Below are 22,111 nucleotides of genomic sequence, written 5' to 3' on the forward strand. Positions count from 1 at the left end.
CTTTTAAATCCTTCTCTAGCCCTGAGAGAAGAGCCGCAGGGACCAGCCCGTCCCGTCCTGACGGCCAGCATGGCATCACCCATGAGGAACTTGCTCACCAATCCCGACAGATACCTGCAGTCATTCCGCCTCTTCCTGGAGAGGTCGACCGAGCACCAGAGCATGCGGGACTTCGTGGAGAGGCAGCTGCCGGACGTGATAGCGAGGTAACACCGAGGTGACCCTCCTGGGCTGAAGGACAGCCACTGTCCCACGGCGCTGCTGGCCTCGGGGGGCTGCCTGCGAGAGGCAGATTGCTGTTCCCGGCCCCGCCTGTCGGGCTCTGATAGCGCTCGGCTGCAGATGCCGCTCGCACACGCTCCCCGGGACGGAGGCTGCCTAGCCAGGAGGAGATAAGGCTGCTTTGTTCCCTCGCACACAAACACAGCTGGCCCCGAATCAGCTCCGAAACGCACTAACAGATACTACATTCTAGCATCAGAACTTGATTGAAAGCAGCTTTCTAAAAGTAATCTTTTCAGGTAATATTTAGGGTTTCTCTAGGATGGCTGGATGATGCTCCTGCTTTCCCTGCCAATGTGTGTCCTTTGCTGGACCCCTCACTTTGCAGCCTGGCTTGGGAGCAGCCAGTATCAATCCTGGCTCTGGGGAGGCTCTTCTCAGGGCTCAGGGTGTCATGGCCCTGCCAAAGCCTCACTCAGGGATTTTAGGGAGCATTATGTTCTTCCCTCTCCATTTTGCATAATCCAAAACTTGTACAAATAATTTGTAAGCTGCTGGTCCAGACCCAGAGGACTCTCTGTTTCTGTGAGCACAGACACAGAGAAGGTGTGTCTTCTACTTGCTTCTGCTTTTATTCACTCATAATAAAAGCAAAATGCCACCTCCACAAAGTGCAAAATTAATTGGAAATTATGAATATCCAAAAGGAAGAGTTCTGAATCTGAATCGCACTCGCAGGTGTGCCTGTGTACACACACAGTACATTTGGGTTTTGCCCTGCAAATTTTAGTCTTAATGGGATCTCCAGTGTCTCACATCATGCATGGCACCCTCTCTACAGGGCAGCTCTCCTAAAATGTATAAATAATGTTTTTCAGTATTGGAAATGGGAAGTCTACAATCAATGTTCTCAGTGTTGGTGGTGGAGCAGGTATGTATGGACTTCAGTACTGACATGTTTATTCGTTGGTGGTTTTTTTTTTTTTTTTTTTTTTTTTTTTTTTTTTTTTTTTTTTTTTTTTTTTTTATAATAAAGGACTAAAAATTGTGAGAAGAGCAGAATGGGAAATAAGTCTTTCCTTGATAAGTCAGCTCCAGGAGGCAGGTGGTGTTAGTTGGTGTGTGACCACATCTGAAAACAGCTTGTGCCTCCCCACTCTGATTGCTCTATGTCCCCCACAAAAAACTCGACTTCTACACCATCACTCCTCAAAGGCAGAGAGAAGCTTGAGCTTCTAGAGAAGCTAGAGCTCCATAGAGTTTCTGCACAAAAAACCAAACTGAACCAACCAAAACAAAATAAAAACCCGACAACAACAAAAAACCCAACCCCCAAAAAACCAAACAACAAAAAAACCCACCCAAACCCCAAACAATCTAATGTCTTAGATTCCTCAGAATACTGCAGTTTTACCTGAATTACAACTATTCTTCCCTGTAACTATTTACCGAGGTGATAACTCCCATCACTGCTGTGTGAGAGCCATGGCTGAGCTCTGCTTTTCCTGTAGGTATTTGCTGGCCGGTACCAATGTACTGCTGTCCCCCAAAACACTGGAACTGAGCATAAGGTCCAGAAGAAATCCAGAAAAATCTCAAAAAATTACCCTTTGCTGCTTTATCTTAAGTTGACTGAGTGAAAAAAACAATACCAGTACGATCAAGTGGCTTATTTTCATTAAATTCTTGGCTAAATGTCCCCATAATCAAAACCTATGTTTCCTTCTCTGCTCATTAAGTCACCACACTTACATTTTATATGAGCGGTTAATCTAGTTTAAATGCTGTACTCATACCATCACCAAAGACTAACCTCGGTTCTGTCAGTCTCTCATCCACAGAGTAATTGTATGTAAATGGTGGGCATTAGTTATAAAACAGACAGTGTGACAGAGCAGGAACACTGCTCCCCAAAGGAAACCATCCTTCCAAAAAAAGAAAGAAAGGAAAGGAAGGAAAAAAGGAAGAGAGGAAGAGAGAAAGAGAAAGAGAAAGAGAAAGAGAAAGAGAAAGAGAAAGAGAAAGAGAAAGAGAAAGAGAAAGAGAATGAAAGAGAGAACGAAAGAGAGAATGAGAGGAAGGAAGGAAGAAAAGAAAAAAGGATGGAAGAAAAAATAGAAAAGGAAGGAAGGAAGGAAGGAAGGAAGGAAGGAAGGAAGGAAGGAAGGAAGGAAGGAAGGAAGGAAGGAAGGAAGGAAGGAAGGAAGGAAGGAAGGAAGGAAGGAAGGAAGGAAAAGTTTTTAACAGGAACACTTAGTGAGTTCCTTCACTCCTTGGGCCAGAGACAGTCCAGCTTGCCATCAATCAGCAGTGGGTAGGCAAAGCTCACTTCGTGATGCAAAAATCCCCAAACCACTCAACCCCATCTGCTCACTGGTTTGTTATAACCACGGGTCCTTGCGAGGCCGGGAGGGAGCCGATTCCCAAATCCCTCCAGCCGGTCCTGGCTGGTGTGGGAGGGCAGTGATGGAGCCGCTGCCTGGCCCCGCTCTTCACAGGGAGGAGGCACGGAAGGAAAGCGTTTCCTCTCCCCTTTTCCACCTCGGGAGACAAGAAGCCATGAACTGCAGCATCCCCTCCCATTACACCGCCCGAACACCGCGCCTGCCTTCACCACAGCCTTATTAAATTCACACTCCAGCGCGCCGCACTCTGTACCTTTAAAAACCATAAAAGTCATCAGCGCTGCTATAAAGTAGCAACTGGGCTATAAACCATCCCGTTACGTAAAATGTTTAATTAGAAACTTAATGGCGAACATAGTGGTAGCCTTTAAAAGGTAATTGTGTTGGAGAGTTTAAATAATTCGGATAGCCTAATTGCCAAATTGTTGATAATGCAAGCTGCCACCGATCTGACTGTAAAATGCCTCGGGACACTTGTTTGCATATAAAAGAGCTAAGTGAAGTCAGTTAAGGCTGTGGATTAAATTATGAATCAAAGGGGTGGGTTTTTTGGTTAAAAACAGTACAAGGGTGATTTGGCCACACAAGAGCAGAAGGGAATATATTGACCTATCTGCATATGGAAATACAAATTTTGTTGTTGTTCTTGTTGTTTTTTGTTGCCTTTTTTTTTTTTTTTTTAATCAGGACCTGCACAGCCTTTTCAAAGGACTAAATCATTTTATGGAAAGCTGATAAAGCAACCAAAAATCAAACTGTTGCAGTAGTCCATTACAAACTCTGTGTTCCCAAATTTTACCATGGCAGACTACAGAGTACAGGGCTTGCAGCAATAGCAAAGCTGCAGCTATTTCTGCTACCTCAGAAATTCAATTTCCCTCCCTCAAAGAACGTGCTTCCATGTGAATGTTGGTGTTGCTGGTTGATTTAAGAAAGACACATAAGTCGGAAAAAATGCAACTCCTCCTCATTTTGTATATTATAACCTCTGGGCACTAATGAGCAGTTAATGCCCAGTGTTTTTCTTTTGCTCCTCTGATATTCTGCCCAATGGAGCTAATGCTGAAGTGGTGGGAGTCCAGGGGCTCTGAAATTTATGAGGGTGGGCAGAGGCTGTGCAGGTCTCCTTCCACAGCCCCTCAGCAAGGGCCTGCCTGGCCATCAGGGTGGTCTTCCACTCCATAACTTTGCTGGGTGGCCTTCCATTCAGTATAAACCTTTGTTAGTTTGTAGGGAATTTTATAACATGGAGTATTGTGCAAGCACAAGTAAATCTTCCAGGACAAAGCTCAATATTTACTTGTAACATGACCCCTGGATCTATTATTCACTGCAGTTACCCTCTGTTTCACTCTTTCTTACCCTAATTTATTCTGCTGGGTTTTTTCCACCTGAAATCTATCCAAGCACAATAAGTAGAAGTTGGAGAAAGTTGAGCAAGATATTGTCCCTGGACCCATGCCTCAGTCAGAAAAATCATCCCCCTGAGTTTCCTACATTGCAGATGGGGTGAGATGGCTGAGAACGATGGAGCTATTTTTAAATTTTGAACTCTTGGATCTACCTGTGCCTCCATCAATAGAATAATTACAGCTGGCATGAGCAGTGTTTAGAGAGAACTCTTCCTCAAAAACATGAAATACAGTCATCTCTGGGGTATTCTGTAAACGAGGGTTAGGCAAACACAAACGGTATGTGCTCTATTTATTCATCATTCTTTTGGGAAAAGTCACAGGACACTAAAAGAAAAACAGATACGAATATTGTCTCTGATTCCAGTGTAAACACATATTCCCTTTCCCTCCCCCCATGACCTTGTAACCGGTGAGGTGCCTGGCCAAAATTGCTCCTCCTGACTCCAAAGAAATCCTGCCAAGTTTGCTGGTGACTTGGAGCCATCAGAACTGGCACTGTGGGAGCTGTGTAGGATCTCCCCCTCGAGGTTAGACCATGTCCAGAAAAAAAGAGGTCAAGCATGACTTTGCTTTTCCCTTGGCCCTGGTGGTGCCAGTCAGGGAGGAGAAATGGAGAGAGTTGAGACTAATATTTACATTTTTTCTCAAGTCCTAGAGCTCAGTCTTCAGTTACAACCTACTGAGAATGCAAAGCAGCTGCTTGGACCTTGGCAGAAATCAAACTGCCAAGGTGGGCATGTGAGGGTGGTGAATTCCTTTGCCTAAGCTTTGTTTTCATTCCCTGTTTTGGGTCTCCTGCTTTTTTAGGTGAGATAGACTTGCAGATCCTCTCAAAAATACGAGCCAGGTATCCTGGGGTCACCATCAACAACGACGTGGTAGAGCCAAGTGCTGAGCAAATCTCCAAGTACAAAGGTATTTTTTCATTACATAAATTAAGTTTACATTCATTTTTTTACATCCATGAAAAAGTTGAAATGTGGTCGACCCCATATTCAAATGTCTTCTTGTCAGAACTGCCTCTTAAAAAAAATTCAAAATTTCATGATTTTTTTGCCAACATTGCTTCTCAACAATGTTCACTTTCATTAAAATCTTATTCTTTCACACTGCAAAGAACTCTGCATGGAAAATGCTTGACTAGACAGACTTTAAAAGCTAAACGAGGTGGGAAGTGATGGGTGATTGCATGGGAATGGAGTGAAATCCCTGCATTTCAGAAAGTTTTTCTGCTTCAACTTGTGTTGAATCAGGATCCTTCCTCAGCATCAAAGGGAAAATTTTAGTGTCTCATGGTAATTCTCTCACATCTTAAAAATCGTTTCCAACAAATAACTAAACCTCACAGTGGGGCTCTAAATTAGTTACCAGGCTTTGAATTAGAAAACACGGAAAGCAGAGTGATAGGAAAGACTTTTGCTGTGTGCTCTGGGGATCAGAACTTCTTTCCTTCCCCCCAGCCCAGAGGTCTAAGCAGCATTCATGAAGGAAAACAAAGCATTTTCCGAGGAAGACTGAGTGTTAACGAGGGTACTTTGATCAAATTGCCCTACCAAGTGAGCATTAAATAGCAGCAGTTTGATTATCACTGGATTAGCCCCTACCAGGTGATGGTGGTGCTGAGGGAGGTGACACCAGCCCTGAGCAGAGCACACCTGGCCAGAGAGAGGCTGCTGCAGGGATGTGACAGCAATGAATGAACCTCATCAGCTGAGTCTCTTGCTGGAAACGCTCCAAACCACAGTAAATACCAGCCTGTAAAACCACGCTGTAAATCTCCAATCTTGCTCTTGCTTGAGTCCTTAAAAATGAAACATTCCCAGTGTGAATCAGCTTGTGGAAGTCAAAGGGGAAAAAAGCAACAATCCCTTTCTCCCTGCAGTGAGGTAACTCAGAATCACTGGAAGCACCAAAGGCTCACAGGAAAAACCGAATTTTTTATATCTTTCTCAATTTAACACAGACCTGATCTTTTAAAAGATGCCTTGTGCAAAATCCCCAGAGCTTTTGTGTTACTGCAGGTTGAAATGGTGAAGGGTGGGCAACACAGCATCTTCTCTGTTTATAAGACAGTTTGTGCACTTCAACAAAGAATTTCTGTCCTGTCTGGGCTACAGCGGACTGGATTTGCTCTGAATCTTCCCAGTGGCCCCACCATTTACAACCAATTAACTGGTAGTCCAATCCTGCTGCAGTGAGTTTCTTTCCAGAAGAAAGTTAAAAAAAAATACAAAATGTTGTCCTTATTTTAAGTTTTATGCTAAACTAGAAATTAAATATTCATCTGAATTTCTTTCTTTAAACTCTCTTATTTGGTAATTAATCATGTTCCCAGTAGCTACCATTAATTAGGTTTCTGAGGCCTAAGATTTTCTGTAGAGAATTAGAAACATTATTTGCACCTCTGAGGATTCAGTAGTTATGTTTTCTGCCCCACCAAATGCTTTCTCTGTGGGAAGGAGAAGCCAAGCTCATGAGAGAAACTCCCCACTGGGATGTGCAGTGGTGACAAGCTCAGGTTTCTCTTAGGCTGTGGCATGTGATGGAGGCTTCTCTCAAAGACTTGTGGCTTTGGTTTTGGGTGTGGTTTTCCTTCATTCCTGGTGGAACCCCTTGGTGGCCATAGTTGGAGTGTTGGTGGCCCCATAACTGAGCTGCATCACCAGGGCACGGCTGTGGGCAGCCCAGTTTTGATGACACCCATCAGGTTCACAACTAGCTTCTGACTGCTTAAAGAATGTGGGGTGAACCCAGGGGAAAAGGTAGGAAAACTTTTCATAATGGCTTCAGATGAATATTTAGGCAGCAATTTACCACAGTCCCATAAAGAATTTGCACTTCCTAGAATTTGGACTTTGAAGGCCCAGCCTGGAAAGCAATTCTGTTCTCTTCTCAGTTCCTCCTTGCAGACAGACCAACAATGAAACTGAACCAGATTGTCCCAGATTATTGGTGAGGGGACAGGAGCTGCTTCTGAGTTCAGAACAGCAAATCAAATCTGAACTGCCATTGCTGGGGCACTGATAAATGGAAGCTAACAGAGTAACAGTGGCAGCATCTGAAAGGGGTGGTCCATTTCCAGCCAGAGAAGAGAGGAGATAAGCACTGATGGAGCATTTCTCATCTGCCTGACGGGGATGTGCCCAAATCAGAGCCCAAAAGAAGAAACATCGTTCATTAGTGCTGTAAAGGCACTGGTCTGAGCAAACAGTGCTGCTCTGAACATGTGTTCTGTAGCTAAGGCTCAGCCTGCCTTTGGGCCATGTAAGTTTTAAATTGATGTTAACTCCAGTGAAGCACAGGAACCGAATCAGGGCCTGCTTTGTCCTGGAGCAATCCCGAGCGCCAGGCAGCAACGCAGTGAGATGAGCTCCATATGCCAGCAGATGGACATTAGTATTCCAGCATCCCCTACGTTATGAAATTATCTCTCAGTTTTGCTCCCATAAAAACAAAGGAAATCCAGCCATCAGCCAGGCTCTCAGTGTAACTTATTCTTTGAATCCACTTCTCCAAATTTCTGTTTTCCTCGGATGCTGATGTGCATTGTATTGAGGTCTAAAGACACGTCACGTGTCACTCTTTAAAGCTCTTTGCTTTAAAACACTTTAATCCCTTTTGCCTGAAGCAGCTGGTCAGAACTGTGGGCTTCTGAAAAATTGTTTCAAAGCAGAGTCAGCTGAATGTCAAGAGATGGGTCCTTGCTTTAGGAACAAAGCTCCTTCCCTCTCCTACCATCCCAGTTACACAAATTTAGAAGAAGACATTCACTCTCTCTGCCTTTCTCAACCTTTCAGTTGTGCTTCTCTTCTCAAGAACCCCCCGCTTTGATCCATCCTTGAGCACTGGTTTTTATTTGGGGAAAATCCTCCACCGTGGCCTGACTCCTGCTCGGCCATGTGGATTTTGTGTGGCTGGTCCCCTCAGTCCTTCTATTCACCATGAAATGTGCTGCTTGTGGCCTTGTAACAATTCATCCCAGTCAACATCTTTTAATTCAGCTTGAGCCAGTCATGGGGAGGAAATTACTTCTTTTTTTTAGCTCAGGTAAACACCAGAGTAGCCCAAACAAGGGAGCAAAGGGAAAGCATCAGACTCTCTTAAGATTTTGTCCTCTACAGCCTTGTCCTCACATATGGGCTCAAGATACTCCACTGTTGTGTTAAACTGGTGCCAAAACTCTCTACCTAAATATGGCTTTTGGATGTATTAAAGCTCTGAGTGGATATCAGCCCCGTATTTGCAATTGAGATAACTCTGTCCTGCCTCCTCCTCTATTTCAGAGCATGTGGCTCAGGCATCAAACCTCGAGAACATAAAGTTTACCTGGCACAGGGAGACAGCTAATGAATATGAAAGTCGAATGAATGCAGAAAAGAAGACTAAAAAATGGGACTTCATTCACATGATCCAGGTAAGAGTCTCTGCAAAGTAAATGTTGTCAAATACTCAGCTGTTAAAAGTATGCATGAAGTATGTGACCTCATTATCCACTCGTACAGGAAGAAAGGTGAGTTTACTTCCCAGTAATTTGAAGTGCTTTAGCATAAATGAACTGCAAAAATGAAAAGCAGCTTTGAGCACAGTAGTCCTATTAACCAGGCTGTGGGTGGCAGTCAACTAAGAATACATTTCAGCTCGTGTCTTCAAAAGCTCCTTGTCCTCTCCATGAAATTGCCTTTGTATTTCCAAGTTCACTGGAGCTTTCACCGAAGAAAGGCAAATCTCTTTATCTCAGGTTAATGAATGAACATGAGCTGGGTCCTGGCAGTGCCAGAGAGCAGGCAGGGCATGACAGCCCCGAGCCTGCAGTGTTAGCCCACTGGCCACACCTTCCTCATGTGCCCCATTGTCCCTGCTTTTCTGTCAGGATTGCCCCCATTTGGTTCCTTTTGACCGTGGTACCAGTTATAACAGTCACGGCACTGTAAGTCTCTAAGCATTTCTGCTTTTTCCAGATGCTTTATTATGTGAAAGATATCCCTGCAACTGTCCGGTATTTCCACAGCCTCCTGGACTCAGAGGCGAAGCTCCTCATTATCCTGGTGTCAGGTGAGAGCTGCTCCAGCAGCACTGCTCAGTCAGGAAAGGGCTGTGAGGACCTCTGTGTGTAGCACAGGCCATGGAGGTGAACAGACATCCCCTGAAACCTGCACAATGTCTGTGTGGGCTGTAAACACCAAGGATTTATGAGCCAAAAACCCCATATCATGGGCACAAAACACCCTTCTCTGCCCTTCCCCATCCTACAGCCTGTCCAGTGATGGATGGCAGCAGAGGCCCCGCAGCAGGAGAGGCTCCATCCCGCAGCTCTCACTCACAGGAGCCCCTTCAGCCTCTGCTGTTTGCTGGCAAAGGCTTTCCAGGCTGGGCACTGCATTTTCTCTCTCCCAGAGACTTGTGGCATTAAGCAGACAGCCACCGCGGGGCTCGGAAGTGCCATACAGCAGGTGTTGGAGCACATATGGTTCATTTTCTCTTCAAACTGCCCATTTCCTTAATATCATCATTTTGGGTACAAAACAGCGTTCTCGGGCTGTTTCAGATCTCATAGAGATGCTCTGTGGTCAATCCAGCAGGAAAATGTTGGAGCAGAGTAAGCGACAACCTTTGCATACTGAAGGAAAGGTATGCCAGAGACAATGTGATGGTGGAGTCTAATTTGACTCTAGAAAGTCTTTAATTTGCCTCAAAAGCTATGGAAATTTCAGCTGTGTAAACAGTCACCTCTAACAACTCTGAAAGGTATATTAAGCATTATTTGTTCAGAGGTTTAAGGTTAATTTCTCACTGAACTTGCCCACGTCTGCAAACGTGATGAAATTCCTTTTATTTTGTTCATGAAGGATCCACTATGAAATGACACTTCTGACCTGAATTTATTCAACTACATTTTTTCCCCAAATAGTTTTGGTTTGAAGTGTTTTCAAGCAGTTTGCAACAAGAAATCTGTATTTAAAATTATATTCAAAAACCTGTTCATGTTCTTTGGCTGAATGAGAATACATCATAATATCTGACTATTGCTGATTACCTGCATATAGCTAATTAAAACTCTTTTCCAGTTGCTTAACCTGTCCCTTTGGATATCCACAAAATGTGGATACAGGAAATAATGTGTGCCTATTCAAAATTAAAATGATTAAAGTTCCGAGTTCGTGAAAAGTATTTGAAGTCCTCTCTGGGCCAGGTGACTCCGTGTTTTCTGATGGAGCAGAAATTGCTGGGGGCAACAAAAAAGTGGAAGAGAGGAGCAGGACTCAGAATAGCAGAGAGGAAAGGAAGGGAAAAACCTTGAGGAAAACAAGAGAATAGAGAGGGGAAGGAAGTGCCACGAAAATGAGCACTGAAGCAAAAGGAGTCACTGAAAGATGATCAGAACAAAGCTCCTTTCATGAAAGGTAATGTCATCTCCAACGCCAAGACATCAGGGCGAGTTAATCAAAAGGCAGCCTGGGAGCAGGGTTGGTGGGAGAGGGCTGGGGTCAGCGGAGGAGGTTGTCCCCCCTGCCCCAGGAGTGCAGGACGTGCAGGGATCTGTCGGCAGCACCTTGCAAACAAAAGCAGTGCCATACGCTGAGCCTTCCCAGAGCCATTATAATAATGCTGCGTTCCGGTAGGGGATAATTGCTCGGCTCCGAGATGGCACCGAGTCACACAACACTGACACCAGCACATTTCCTGCAATTAGTGCTCTGCACTCAATTTCCACCAGGTGAAAGAAAATACCGTAGCCTCTCTTCTAAACGCCGAACTGTTTATTTGACTATAAGTAACTGTTTACAGATAAAGCAAAAGCACGGGTAACTGGTTTTAGTACCTTGGGAGACTTCTTGTTGTAACTTTCAAGAGCTGTTCATTAGGCTCCAAGTTATTTTCATCCTGTTCAGTCACCCTGAGTAATCTTTCTGAAAAATGACTTATACTAGAGTCACTGAATCAGAGATCCAGTGGGGAAAAAAAAAAAAGATGTGAGGATGTATGTGGGGACTTTTGAAAAAGACATTTTATAAGATGTCTCTTGAGAAGAGGTACACAAGTGTGAACTGCTCTGGCCTCAGCTGGAGGCTCAAGGAGGAGCACCAGGGCAGATGCCCACCCCTCCTGTAGCCCCCAAACCTGAGGAGCAGAAGCAGGGAGACCCCAGCCAACTCCACCATGCCCCAACTCCACCATGCCCCAGGACACACCCCAGCTCTGGAAAGATCCTACTTGCAATGACGACAACTGCTAAAAACCTTAGAAAATCAAAACTGCCTTCAAATCGTGTTTTTCCTGAACTCTGAGTGCTTTTTTTGGTGGTTTATCTCTTAGGAAAGAGCGGCTGGGAAATGGTGTGGAAGAAGTATGGGTCTTCCTTCCCTTTAGAAGATCTTTGCTCTTTTGTTTCCTCTGCTGATTTGCCAAAGATGCTGGATGCAGCTGGGCTGAAGTATCAGCTCTATGAGCTCCCATCCCACACGGACATAACGAGCTGCTTTATTGAAGGGGACAAAGATGGGGAGCTCTTGCTGGATTTCCTGACAGAAACAATTGACTTTACTAAAACTGCCCCTCCTGAACTAAAGCGTCAGCTAATAGAAGAGTTAAGAAAGCCTGGGTGCAGTGAAATCAGAGATGGGAAGGTGTTTTTCAATAGCAGCCTGGGGGTCATAGTGGTTGAGCCTTGAGTCAACCTCTTCTGCTTGATCCAAGGCAAAGAGATACAAACTGTTAACAGCTGAAATGCATTTTTACATCTTTTATAAATGGTTTAATTTGCTTCTGCACTAATAATAATTTTTAGAGCTTGTTAAGAAATCAGTATTAACATCTGTTGTTATAAGCGAGCTGCTGTTACATTTGATTAATCCTACACTAATCTATGAATGTGTAACTCCCTAGGCAGTAAATTGTGCTGAATTATACAGATGTTGTGTAATCAGCTATAATTCAGACCATCCACTCAGGCACTGCAGAAACCTAACCCTTTCCTAAGGAATAATCCAGAACTACATGTGGCTCCACCATCTTCATTTAAAAGCTCTCTACAGAACTAAAGAAGCAGACTGCAGTTTCTTGGTGCAGCTGGCAGGAGTGCAGGCTCAGAGTGACCAGCCACTGGGTGGATCTTTGATGGGATTTCTTGAGCTGGTGACTTCAAGATCTCCTACCTGCAGCTACTGTGAAAGTGGCCTCACACCTGCGTGTTCAATGGTTGCCTGCTCGTGCCTCAGCAGGCATTTAATGGCACTCCTTCCCCTTTCTGTATTTTTACTTTATGATGATGTATCTGCAGAGCCATTTGTGGGCCAAGTCCACAGTGGCACTACAAGAGGGAAGAAGCAAGGGAAGATGGTTGAGGCACAGGGTTGGTAACAGCAGTCCTGGAGAGGTGGATTTCAGTGGTGAGCTCTGATGCAAAGTCTTTGTTAGGAATCAGCTGCTGCAGCCACACAGGGCTTGTTTTTTTTTTTTTTTTTTTAAATTAACTAAAAAATGCTTCTGCCTTCACCTGGCTTGGCAGTCAGGGCCAGAAGTGGCCTGTGAGCTTTGTAACAAGGAAAATATAAAAATAAACTCTGATACCAAAATTACTGATTCCAGTAGCATTTTTTAAATTCATTTTCAATGGCATTGTATCAGGTAAATCTGTTCACTATCCAGGGAATTCAGCATGAAGGGGTTTCACCTCCTCAGCCCCTTCTCCATGTGAGGCTGTTGTGGTTGATGCATTTGTTTTGCTAAATGATTTTATAGTTTTCAGAACTGTTTTCTCTCTACAAGGCACAATACATAGTGGGATACAATAGAGTCGCTTGAATGGATTTAACAGCCTGAATACTCAATTTATCCCCTGAGACAGGTGCGATTTCTGCCATTGAAATAATTTGATTCAGTCTTGAAATGGTTTACTTGAGGTAATAGTTTAGCTGCAAGGATTTATGTTTTATTTTTGCACACACATTTCTGATCCAATATAGATTATTAATGATTTGAAGCGATTTCAAGAGATCATATTGGGTGTAATAGCTGTTTATATTTATTTTAGGGCTAGTTATTTGAAACACAAACTTCTCCTGGTGCTCAAATGTTAATTCTGGTGGATTTTAGAATATTTCCATGATAACTCTCTGTTGGATAGAACTAAATCTATTACCACTTTACCCAGTTCTGTGCACAGGCTCCTGCATTAGAAGACCTCAGTATATCTGTGAGCTGCTGTGGTCACAAGCCAGAGCAGGAAAGAAAGAAAATCTCTCATTAGAACAGATTGCTGCATGCATTTCTGATGGGAAACAAATTAAAGTTACATTTATTTTCGCGGCTCTTTTGGGCTGTCAGTGACCTTTTCTAAATGCTGCTTGCAAAGCAGGTGACTGCTGAACATTGCCACATCAACCCTGTCAGGGGTGAGATATCTCAGGGAGCCACAGAAATGCCAGAATAAAACCAAAAAAACCACTAATCCAGCAACAAAACCCAGCAATAAGATGCCCTTGCAGATCCTGCTGTTTTATTGTTTATCAGAATTAAAAAAAAAAAAAAAAAAAAAACACACCAAAAAAGCAACAACAACAACAAAAAAACCCCAAACAAACCCCAGACAAAATGAGAAAAAGGGGTTTTAGCAGAAGGAGGCTTGTTTTAAAAATGTAGGAGAGAGCTGGAAAGACGAGAAGCAGCAGAGCTGATCTGGACAGAACAGAGGAAGATTTGACCACACACACACACAAAAATATTCAGTGTGCATGCATGGAGAGCTTCTTCCTCTGTTTTGCTTCTGAAGAGAATTTCATTAAAAACTGAGGTGGGGGGGAAATACAGTAAACTCCATTCTGTGTCTTGCAATAGTTTGTGTTAAGGGGCTGGGGGAAAACTGAATGAGCGGAGCACCCTTAAGGGATAAATTAGTTTTAATTTTAAATTTGTAACACACTCACACATTTTCAAGAAGCAAGTACTTTAACTATTATTTAGAAGGAAATGAATGTGGGGAAGCACAATTTTATGCTCATTTTACCATAAAAAACCTGAGGACATTTTGTAAATCTCTCAAACAAATTCCTGCTAGAGTGGAGAAACACATTTTCATGTGAGAATCACCCTTAATGGTACAGCGAGACACGGCTATTCCACAGCAGGGTTGGGAAGTATGGTTTGTCCATGGACTGGGATTTGCACAACAGTCTGGGGCCTCACCACCCTTAGGAATTTCTTCTTAATCTCTAATCTAAACCTGCCCTCTGTCAGATTGAAGCCATTCTCTTTATGCTCTTGTTAAAAACCTTGTAAAAAGGTCAAACCCCAATTCTATATTTTCCTGGCTTGAACCCCTAAAAAATTAATCTGTGGGCTTTCTACAGAGGTTCATTGAGAGCAGTGGTATTAAACCAGCACAATTACTGATTGGATCAAGTTTGGCTTCAGGATACCTGTATTAAAACCATACCAGAAATGATCCTGAAAGCTTTTCATGCATGGGTGTCCCTTTCTGGCTAAATATAAGTTTTAGATATGAGATGTGACCCTGGGTAAATGCAATCCTTAATATCGAATCTCTGTGTTTTTCTCAAAGATGGCTCGGAGCAGCGCTTGTTTTTAAATTGGGAGACTTCCTTTTTTCTTTTCATCTCATGAGCACATAAACCTGGAATATACAGATTCTAATGCAGGTACAGGAGAAAAAAGCTGGAAGGAAGGAGGGAAGAGGAGCAAGAGGAGGGAGTCTTTTGAAACAACAGGCAAACACCTGGGCCTGTGTCCCTCTGATAAGTAAGCGTGAGCTTGTGGCTCTGATACTGTGTCAGGTGATTATTTCCCAAAGGAATTGCCGTGGGAGGTTTGCTGTGCAGGGGAGAGAAGAGCCCGATGTCCATGAGAGAGGCACAGCTTTGGAGCAATGCCTGAGGCTGGGGGGGAACCACAATGGGGGAGGAGAAGGCTGATCCCCTCCAGGGAGCCCAGGCTTCATGCACATATCCCTCCACATCAAACACATCTGCCCGAGCAGCTTCAGGGCTGTTACTTTAAATCATACATAGAAAAATATTCTCAGTGCTCCGTTAATTACCACAGCAAATTGAACAAATGCACTCGCAGCTCGGCTGCTGTCACCATTTCCTGCATTGGGGTAATTCATGCTTGCAGCCCATGATAGGATTTTTAATGTCATTACACAGTAGGGCAAAGTCTTCATTTTTAATAAAAATACAAATGCTAAAATGAAATGGATTAATATCTAATTTTACATCTTCATTTACATGATGTGCAAAATTATCTTAAATATTTGTTATGGATGGAGTGGCTTTCCACCAATTTAGGTGTTTTTTTTCCATACTGGAGAATGTTAACAGAAATTGTAGCATAAATCATTGCCTTGTAGAGTACCAGAAGGTGCATATAAAAACCCATATCTTTACTGCACATATTTCCCATTAACCATAATCTATTAGTAATTGAAGTTCATTACAAATTCTTGTAGACTTTATTGCTATCATGCTGCATGACATAGTGAACCTGGCTTGCATAACAAGAAGTCCTTGCTGGGAAATATCCTATTAACAATGACAGTGCATTTGTCATTGTGATAATAAATCCAAAGCTGCCTGTAGATTATAAATTATTGCGGCGCCATTTCCACTGTTGTAGCTTAAAAGTTTTGTCAGCACTTCCATTTTGCCCCTGCTTTACGGGCAGTTATAACTTGACCATAAAAATCTGCAGCGAGCTGAATCCCATCTTACAAGGTCTCACTCTCAGAGAATGTTTCTTCCCCCAGTGAGATTCATATTTCATCCATATGAAAACCTTGGAGGCAGAAGCTGTGTTTGTGACAGATTTTTAGGTTCTGCATTTGCACAGATTTTAATTGGAAAGCCCAGGCCATTTGACAAGTAATTTGTCCATGATATTTCTAAAGATTGTGGTAAAATTAAAAAATTCAGCAAGACAAAAAGACGGGAGCTGGGCTGAGCTGAGTCTTTGCTGGTTTAGCCCCTGAAAGAGCTTCTGTCCTTATCTCCAGGTGCCAGAGACTTTGGGGAGCCATTGGGCAAACCCTGCTTCTCTTCAAAGGAGAAACTGGAGAGAAATGATTCTCCCCATAGGCCTCACAAAGGTGTTTTGAGGATTAATTACTAGCACAGAAATCCAGGCATGCACTCAAGTCATCCTTCATCATGTCTGCGCAATTCTTTCAGCTCTATATAGGTTTTAAGTGTTATTAAAAGGAAATGGCTATAGAGTTGAACTTTAAGTGTTAATTATGACTCGAGATACAAATGACATCAGGTCAAATCTTTCACAATTTAACTCCCTAATTGACTTCAGCTCTCTGCACCAAGGGATATCTCTCTAGCTGAATGCATCTGTCTATCACATTACTCAAGTGCCTATAGCAATGCATCCAATTAGCTGGACGTAGCCATTATGCCTCAACAGTTCCTAAATAGTGCAGGATGAAGCCTTCACCTCCCTGAAATAATCGAGAAAATTCTGCCTCTCACCAGGCCGGGTTTTCACATCTTCCTCCAATACATGCTCTGTTTTTAAGTAGCGTTTCCAGGTGTGGATAACGGATTCTGGAGTAAATATGATAATTTTCGCATCAATAATGTCCTTCATCTCACAATGCCCTAAATTTCTTTAAAATCTTGATATGCAAAATCACTTTGCTGCACCTCAGTGGTAAGTGGCCTCCTGGGCGAAATTCAGCAGCTGTTGGATCGTCCACGGCACCATTTCCCAGTGATTTATGGCAGGATGATGAGGAGGAAGTCGGCAGTCCAATGCTGAGGAGCAGAAAACAATTTCCTGGGCTGGTACTGAGCAGGGGCACAGGCACTGACAAGTGTCCAGCCAAAATTGTAAGCAGCTTTGCCTCTTCCTTGGCAGGAGAGTGGTGGGACATTGCGCTGGCACATGGGGTTGGCTCAGGGTGAAGCCCTGGCACGTCCAACAGCTCATGCTGGTGGTGGGACCAAGGGTGTCCACCATGGATGGGCTTTGCAGCAGCTCTGTGTGGCAGTGTCCTGGTGTGGAAGGCAGGGATGGATCCGGTGGGTCTAAAGGGAAAGAAGATTTCTCCCTTTTTTTACTTTAATGGGAAGCAAACTGCTGTTGGAACTCCCAGATGGATGTGAATGGTACCCAACAGAGACGTGTGAGCATGTGGTACTGGTGTGAATCAGGATGGTGCTTTGTTCAAGGATGGTGAACAGCTCTAAAACAAGACCAGAAGAAAATTTTTACAATGTATTGCAGATTTCTTACCCAGTGTTGTGTGTTTTGTTTATATTATCTGGGCAAAGAACTCCAAAACCCAATGAAAACCGAATTAAACAAATTAAACACTCTTTGAAATCCCTAAACCTGTCATCCTTTCAGTCTAAAACATATCATAGTTTTCCACTCGAACAGAACAGAGGGACCTAATATCTTCGTGACTCTTAATGCTATAAATACATTTTGATACTTTTATAACCATGATTTTACAGAGGTCACAGTGAGGCATCATTTATTTTGGTGAGAGTAAGTAGGCTATTTGCCAGCAGATATAATCTCTTTGTTTTCTTAAAAGAAAATGAAATGACAGTATTTGGAGGCTGTTTCAAGGATCCCGTGTGTTACGGTGGATCCTGGCGGAGATGAATTAGTGGCCAGTGTATAGGTGATCTTGCCAAAAATGAATAGCAATGCAATTTATCATACCCTTCTGTAATTTATCTCACAACCATGTATTAGATTAGATAAAGACAGAAAGACATGTGAATTGGATGGACTGGACTAATACTGAAAACTTACACCTGCTTTTATTGAGGCTGACAGGAAGATTTCTGTTGCCTGCATTGCAATCAGGATTTGGCTTCACATTTTTAATTTGTTTTGAAGTATGATCTTGTCCAGCAACGAGAAAAAAAGCTAACTCAACATTAAAGTTGGTTGATTGTGTCTGCTATTTCTTATTCAATACAAATTTGTTCCATCATATATTTCACATTCAATCAATTAAAAAGTGTAAATCTAAACAAAACCCCCTCAACACCCAGAAGCTTAAAAAGAAGAGTAATAAGCAGCTGTGAAACTGCTGCAAACACCCATTACGTGCTACACCGTTTTCAAGGTAACAAACCAATAGTTTATTTTGTTCCCTTCCAACAAAATCCATACTTCAAAATCCACTTTTCTTACCAAATCGGTCTGTCTGTAAGACAAACAGTCTGCGGCTGGGAGTGTTTACCTACAACAGCAGAAAGATGTGCTACACTGCCTTCAAATTCAGGAATATCACCAGCTACCTTCTTTAGGCTCGTTGTGAGCCAGTGATTGATATCTGTTCTTTTGCATTGCTTTCCTCTCATATCTCTTTGTCCCACTGCTATAATCGATCACAGATTTTTCCATCAGGCTTCATGTCAGATTAGGACAGTGAACATGACTGGCTTAGAACAAACTGCTTCAAAGTGCACCGAGGCAAGCCTGGGACCAGAACTGCTCCAAAAGGGATTGTTTTGGGCACATCTATAAAGACAGTGCAGCAGCAGGCAGTCAGAAACATGCTTTTCTGCAAGGGTTCTCCTCTCTGTGGAACCCATTGTGATCACATTTCCACTCTGGGGTGGGTGTTCTAAGTGAGGGGCAGTGCCCAGCACATCATTTTACTGATTCAGGTAGCAATTTCTGCTTAGGAGTCCAGGGATGTACCTGGCAGGACCTGCACACGTTTTCTACCTGAGGCTGGAGTTGCAAAGTCACACACAGCTTTTGTGTTTAGTGCTTTTTGTGCCATCAAGAGCTGCAAGGAGTGAAAGGCCAACAACTTTCTCTGAATAAAAACAGATTTTTAACATTCACTGTGACCAGTCTTCCCAGGAGAACTAAAATATCAGTCCCTTACTTAAAAAGTTCTTTGAGGGATTACTGCTTGTTTTTATAGTGCCTACTATAATTGAGTCTTCATCTTGGTGGATGATTTAGGTGCATCTGTTGTATAAATAACAATTTTTATTTTAATGTGAGGAACAGAGCATTATTTAGAGAAGAGGGCTGTAAGGGTTTGAGCCGAATTGGATCAGTGATCATGGATGAGTTTGCTGACAGCAATTGTCCCATGGATGCTCAGATCTACAAATCCTGAAAGAGGAGTTGACCCATGGCAGCTGGGTGACCTCTGGGACTTCCAGAAGAGGAACAGATGTTAAACTTTCACCTGGGTTCAAGAGAAGACATGAATGTAGTGGATGAGAAGTGTTTTGAGGAGGATCACCCAGTGTCCAGTGCAGGACATCCCTGAGCTGAAACATGTGCAAGATTACTGAGGCAAATTATCCCACGTGCTTGCCCTGTACATATAGAATGCATAGGATAGTCACTACTGGGTCCATACCCGTGACCACAGCTGGAGAAATACTACATAAATAACCATGATAGTCCAACCATTTAGAGCTTGTTGTAACCCACACTGAAACAACCATCACTGGAGGTGCTGAAGACATTGTGACACAGGTGGTGTTACCCATTTGACAGACTAACCCCCTTTTCCCTAGCAATAACTGGCATTAGGCCACTGAAAGCAGTGCTTGCACAGCCCACAGGAGCATGAGCTCTTGTATCCTGCATTTAATCCCAGGGAAGACACAGGCAGTGGTGCATTAGTGTAATGCTCTTAAACAAATTCTGAATAAAAGGCTTTTTGCTCTATGTGTGTAAAAACAGGCACTCCTGGATTTTGCTGTGTGAGAGTGGGTGCTAAGAGTGCCTGAAATTACAGCTTTCTGGAAAAAAAAAGCCTGAGAAATCTGGAGAGTCAGCAGACACAGAATATTTCCATCAGGAGCTATTACTGGGACCAGGATCTTTCCAGAAATATGTGAGTGAAGTGCTGCTGAGATGGATGTGCTGCCAGGGCAGAGGGCAAACTGTGAGATAAACACTCAGGTACTCATGGGCTGCTGTAATGCTGCACCAGGTAATGGTCTGGGAGGGTAAGAAACCAGGACTGAAAAAAAGTACAACTAAAATCTTGTAGTTTGCCAGAGATTTGGGTTTCAGCACAGACTTTGAAGTATTTCTGTGTCCTACAGGTCCTGGCTACACTTGCTCTTGCAGAGGTTTGAGGCTGTGCCTGAAGAGAGCACTTGCCCTAAGGAAGAAGCTGGGGTCTGCTGGGAGGCAAATGATGATGGCCAAAGAAACCTGGACTTTCTTACCTTGCAGGTGAAGCTCAGGCCAAGTGGGCTGAGCAGCTGATTTGAACCCTTGGGTAGCTAACCACTACAGCAGGAAAGGTTAATCCGGATTACTGAGGGAAACCTCATTCTGGGATGATTTATGGAGAGGGAACAACTGCCCTGTGTGCAAGCGAGGGCCACAGATGCCATGGTTTAGTGTTCAAATGGCTTATCCCTGTGTAAGGTCATTCATCACACATTGCTTTGGACTCCCAGGCCAATACACATAAAAGTCTGTCTCACAACAGGCACAGCCTTTTCGGCTCCCATCTGCCCACAGCAACCCTTCCAACATCGTTAATTACATCCCTGCACTTGATTAGATTGGCTACAGCTCACCCCAGAGAAACAGCCACACTGGTGTGCCCCAAGGGGACATTGTGTTAATAAACAAAAACAAACACAGGATCTCCACTGAAGAGCCAGTTTCAAAGCCCAGAAGTTGGAAGCTCAGCCTCTGGACTATCACGGTTAGGGACACAAAAAGATGAAGCAGGCAGCAGGAGGTCAAGCAGGAAAGCTTTCTACTTTATTTCTTCTGACTCCATCTTAAATACCTTTTACAGGCAGGCCAAAGATTGGCTACACAGGTAGCCAGCCACCTCTTGGCCCTCATTGGTGAACATCACCATAAATCATCTTTCTCCTCCCAGGGGAGAAATACATAAACCATTCTAAAAATACACATAGTTTACTTGAAGCTGTGTGAGAGCAAGCAGTGAAAAGCAGGCAAACTTGAGGCAACACTGGACAACTACACTCCCATTTGTGTTCCAAGGCTTCTTTTTTTGTTTCAGTTTTCTTGCTGTAATTCAGTTTCTTATGGATAAGTGGGAGGATGCTCCCACCAATAATGCATGGAAGGGGGCAGTTTCTTTTGCAGACAAAAAATGAAAGAAAGACACATAGAGAGGAGACAAGAATGATGAGCTTGAGAGGGAACCACATGAGCAACAAAAAGCTGATGCTATGACTGGGCTGTGGTGCAGAGAGGCTGAGAATTCCAGGTCTTCCCAGAACAGGTGTGAGAGGGGAAGTGGCACTCTCAGGGAAGAGTTTCCTCTCAGCTGTTATGAAAACATGAAAAGCAATTAAAACAACCTAAAAATAGGAAAGTCTCTTCCTCTTTTTTTTCTCCCCAGTGCTTGCTTCCCAAGGCTTTTGATGACCTAGATAGAGGTAGGGGGACATGTCTGGCCTAATGCACAGGCAAAAACTGCTCTGTTTATTAACCAGGGACATGCTCTGAGGCAGCTCTCTGGGGGGAGCCCAGGAGCTCAGGCTGTAGCTGCTGTCAGCAAGGTGCCCTGAGGCCACGCCAGGAGCACTGAGGGCATCGAGCAGGGCTGCCCACAGCCAGCCAGGGCAATGCTGAGCAGAGGGGTTAAATGACCATTTTAGGACATAGGTGTTTATTCTGGTCATTGGACATCTTTGTGCCCAGTGGGGAGAGGGCCACCACACCCAGCAAGGGCCGTGCAGTGGTGCACACCTGAGCACTTGTCCCTTCTCCAGAGCATAGGTGAACACCAAAGCAGCTGGCAGCTCCAGGAGTACAGTGACATGGCTGCTGAAGGATTTGTAGGCTCACAGCCACGGTGAGTTTTAGGATTGGGCTTGGAGAACAGTAGACATTCAAATAAACAAGCTTAGAATGCCTAGAAAGGAAATTTGGTGAGTGGCGCCTTAAAAAAATCCGATTGTACCAACAGCGTTAGCATAAAAGGAGTAGGGAATGGGAAATTGTGTAATGGAATTCTAATTATAATTCCTTTTGTTTTCCTAAGGAACATTAAAAAGCCATGATGTGACCAACGACTCAAGCCCAAAAAATACTTTCAATTTTATTTTTACACTC

General features: G+C 43.6%; 1 protein-coding gene across 1 annotated transcript; it reads left to right on the forward strand.

The window, feature by feature from the left end:
* Positions 1 to 13: 13 nt before the first annotated feature.
* Positions 14 to 12,615, forward strand: LOC136363719 (histamine N-methyltransferase-like). The gene is made up of 6 exons (XM_066323169.1): positions 14 to 206; positions 1,101 to 1,153; positions 4,850 to 4,957; positions 8,326 to 8,456; positions 9,001 to 9,094; positions 11,357 to 12,615. The coding sequence occupies exons 1-6, from the start codon at positions 70 to 72 to the stop codon at positions 11,710 to 11,712; spliced, it is 879 nt and encodes a 292-aa protein (XP_066179266.1). The 5' UTR covers positions 14 to 69; the 3' UTR covers positions 11,713 to 12,615.
* The last annotated feature ends 9,496 nt before the right edge of the window (positions 12,616 to 22,111 follow it).

This window comes from Sylvia atricapilla, chromosome 7 (assembly GCF_009819655.1).
Source record: "Sylvia atricapilla isolate bSylAtr1 chromosome 7, bSylAtr1.pri, whole genome shotgun sequence".
Taxonomy (NCBI): Eukaryota; Metazoa; Chordata; class Aves; order Passeriformes; family Sylviidae; genus Sylvia; species Sylvia atricapilla.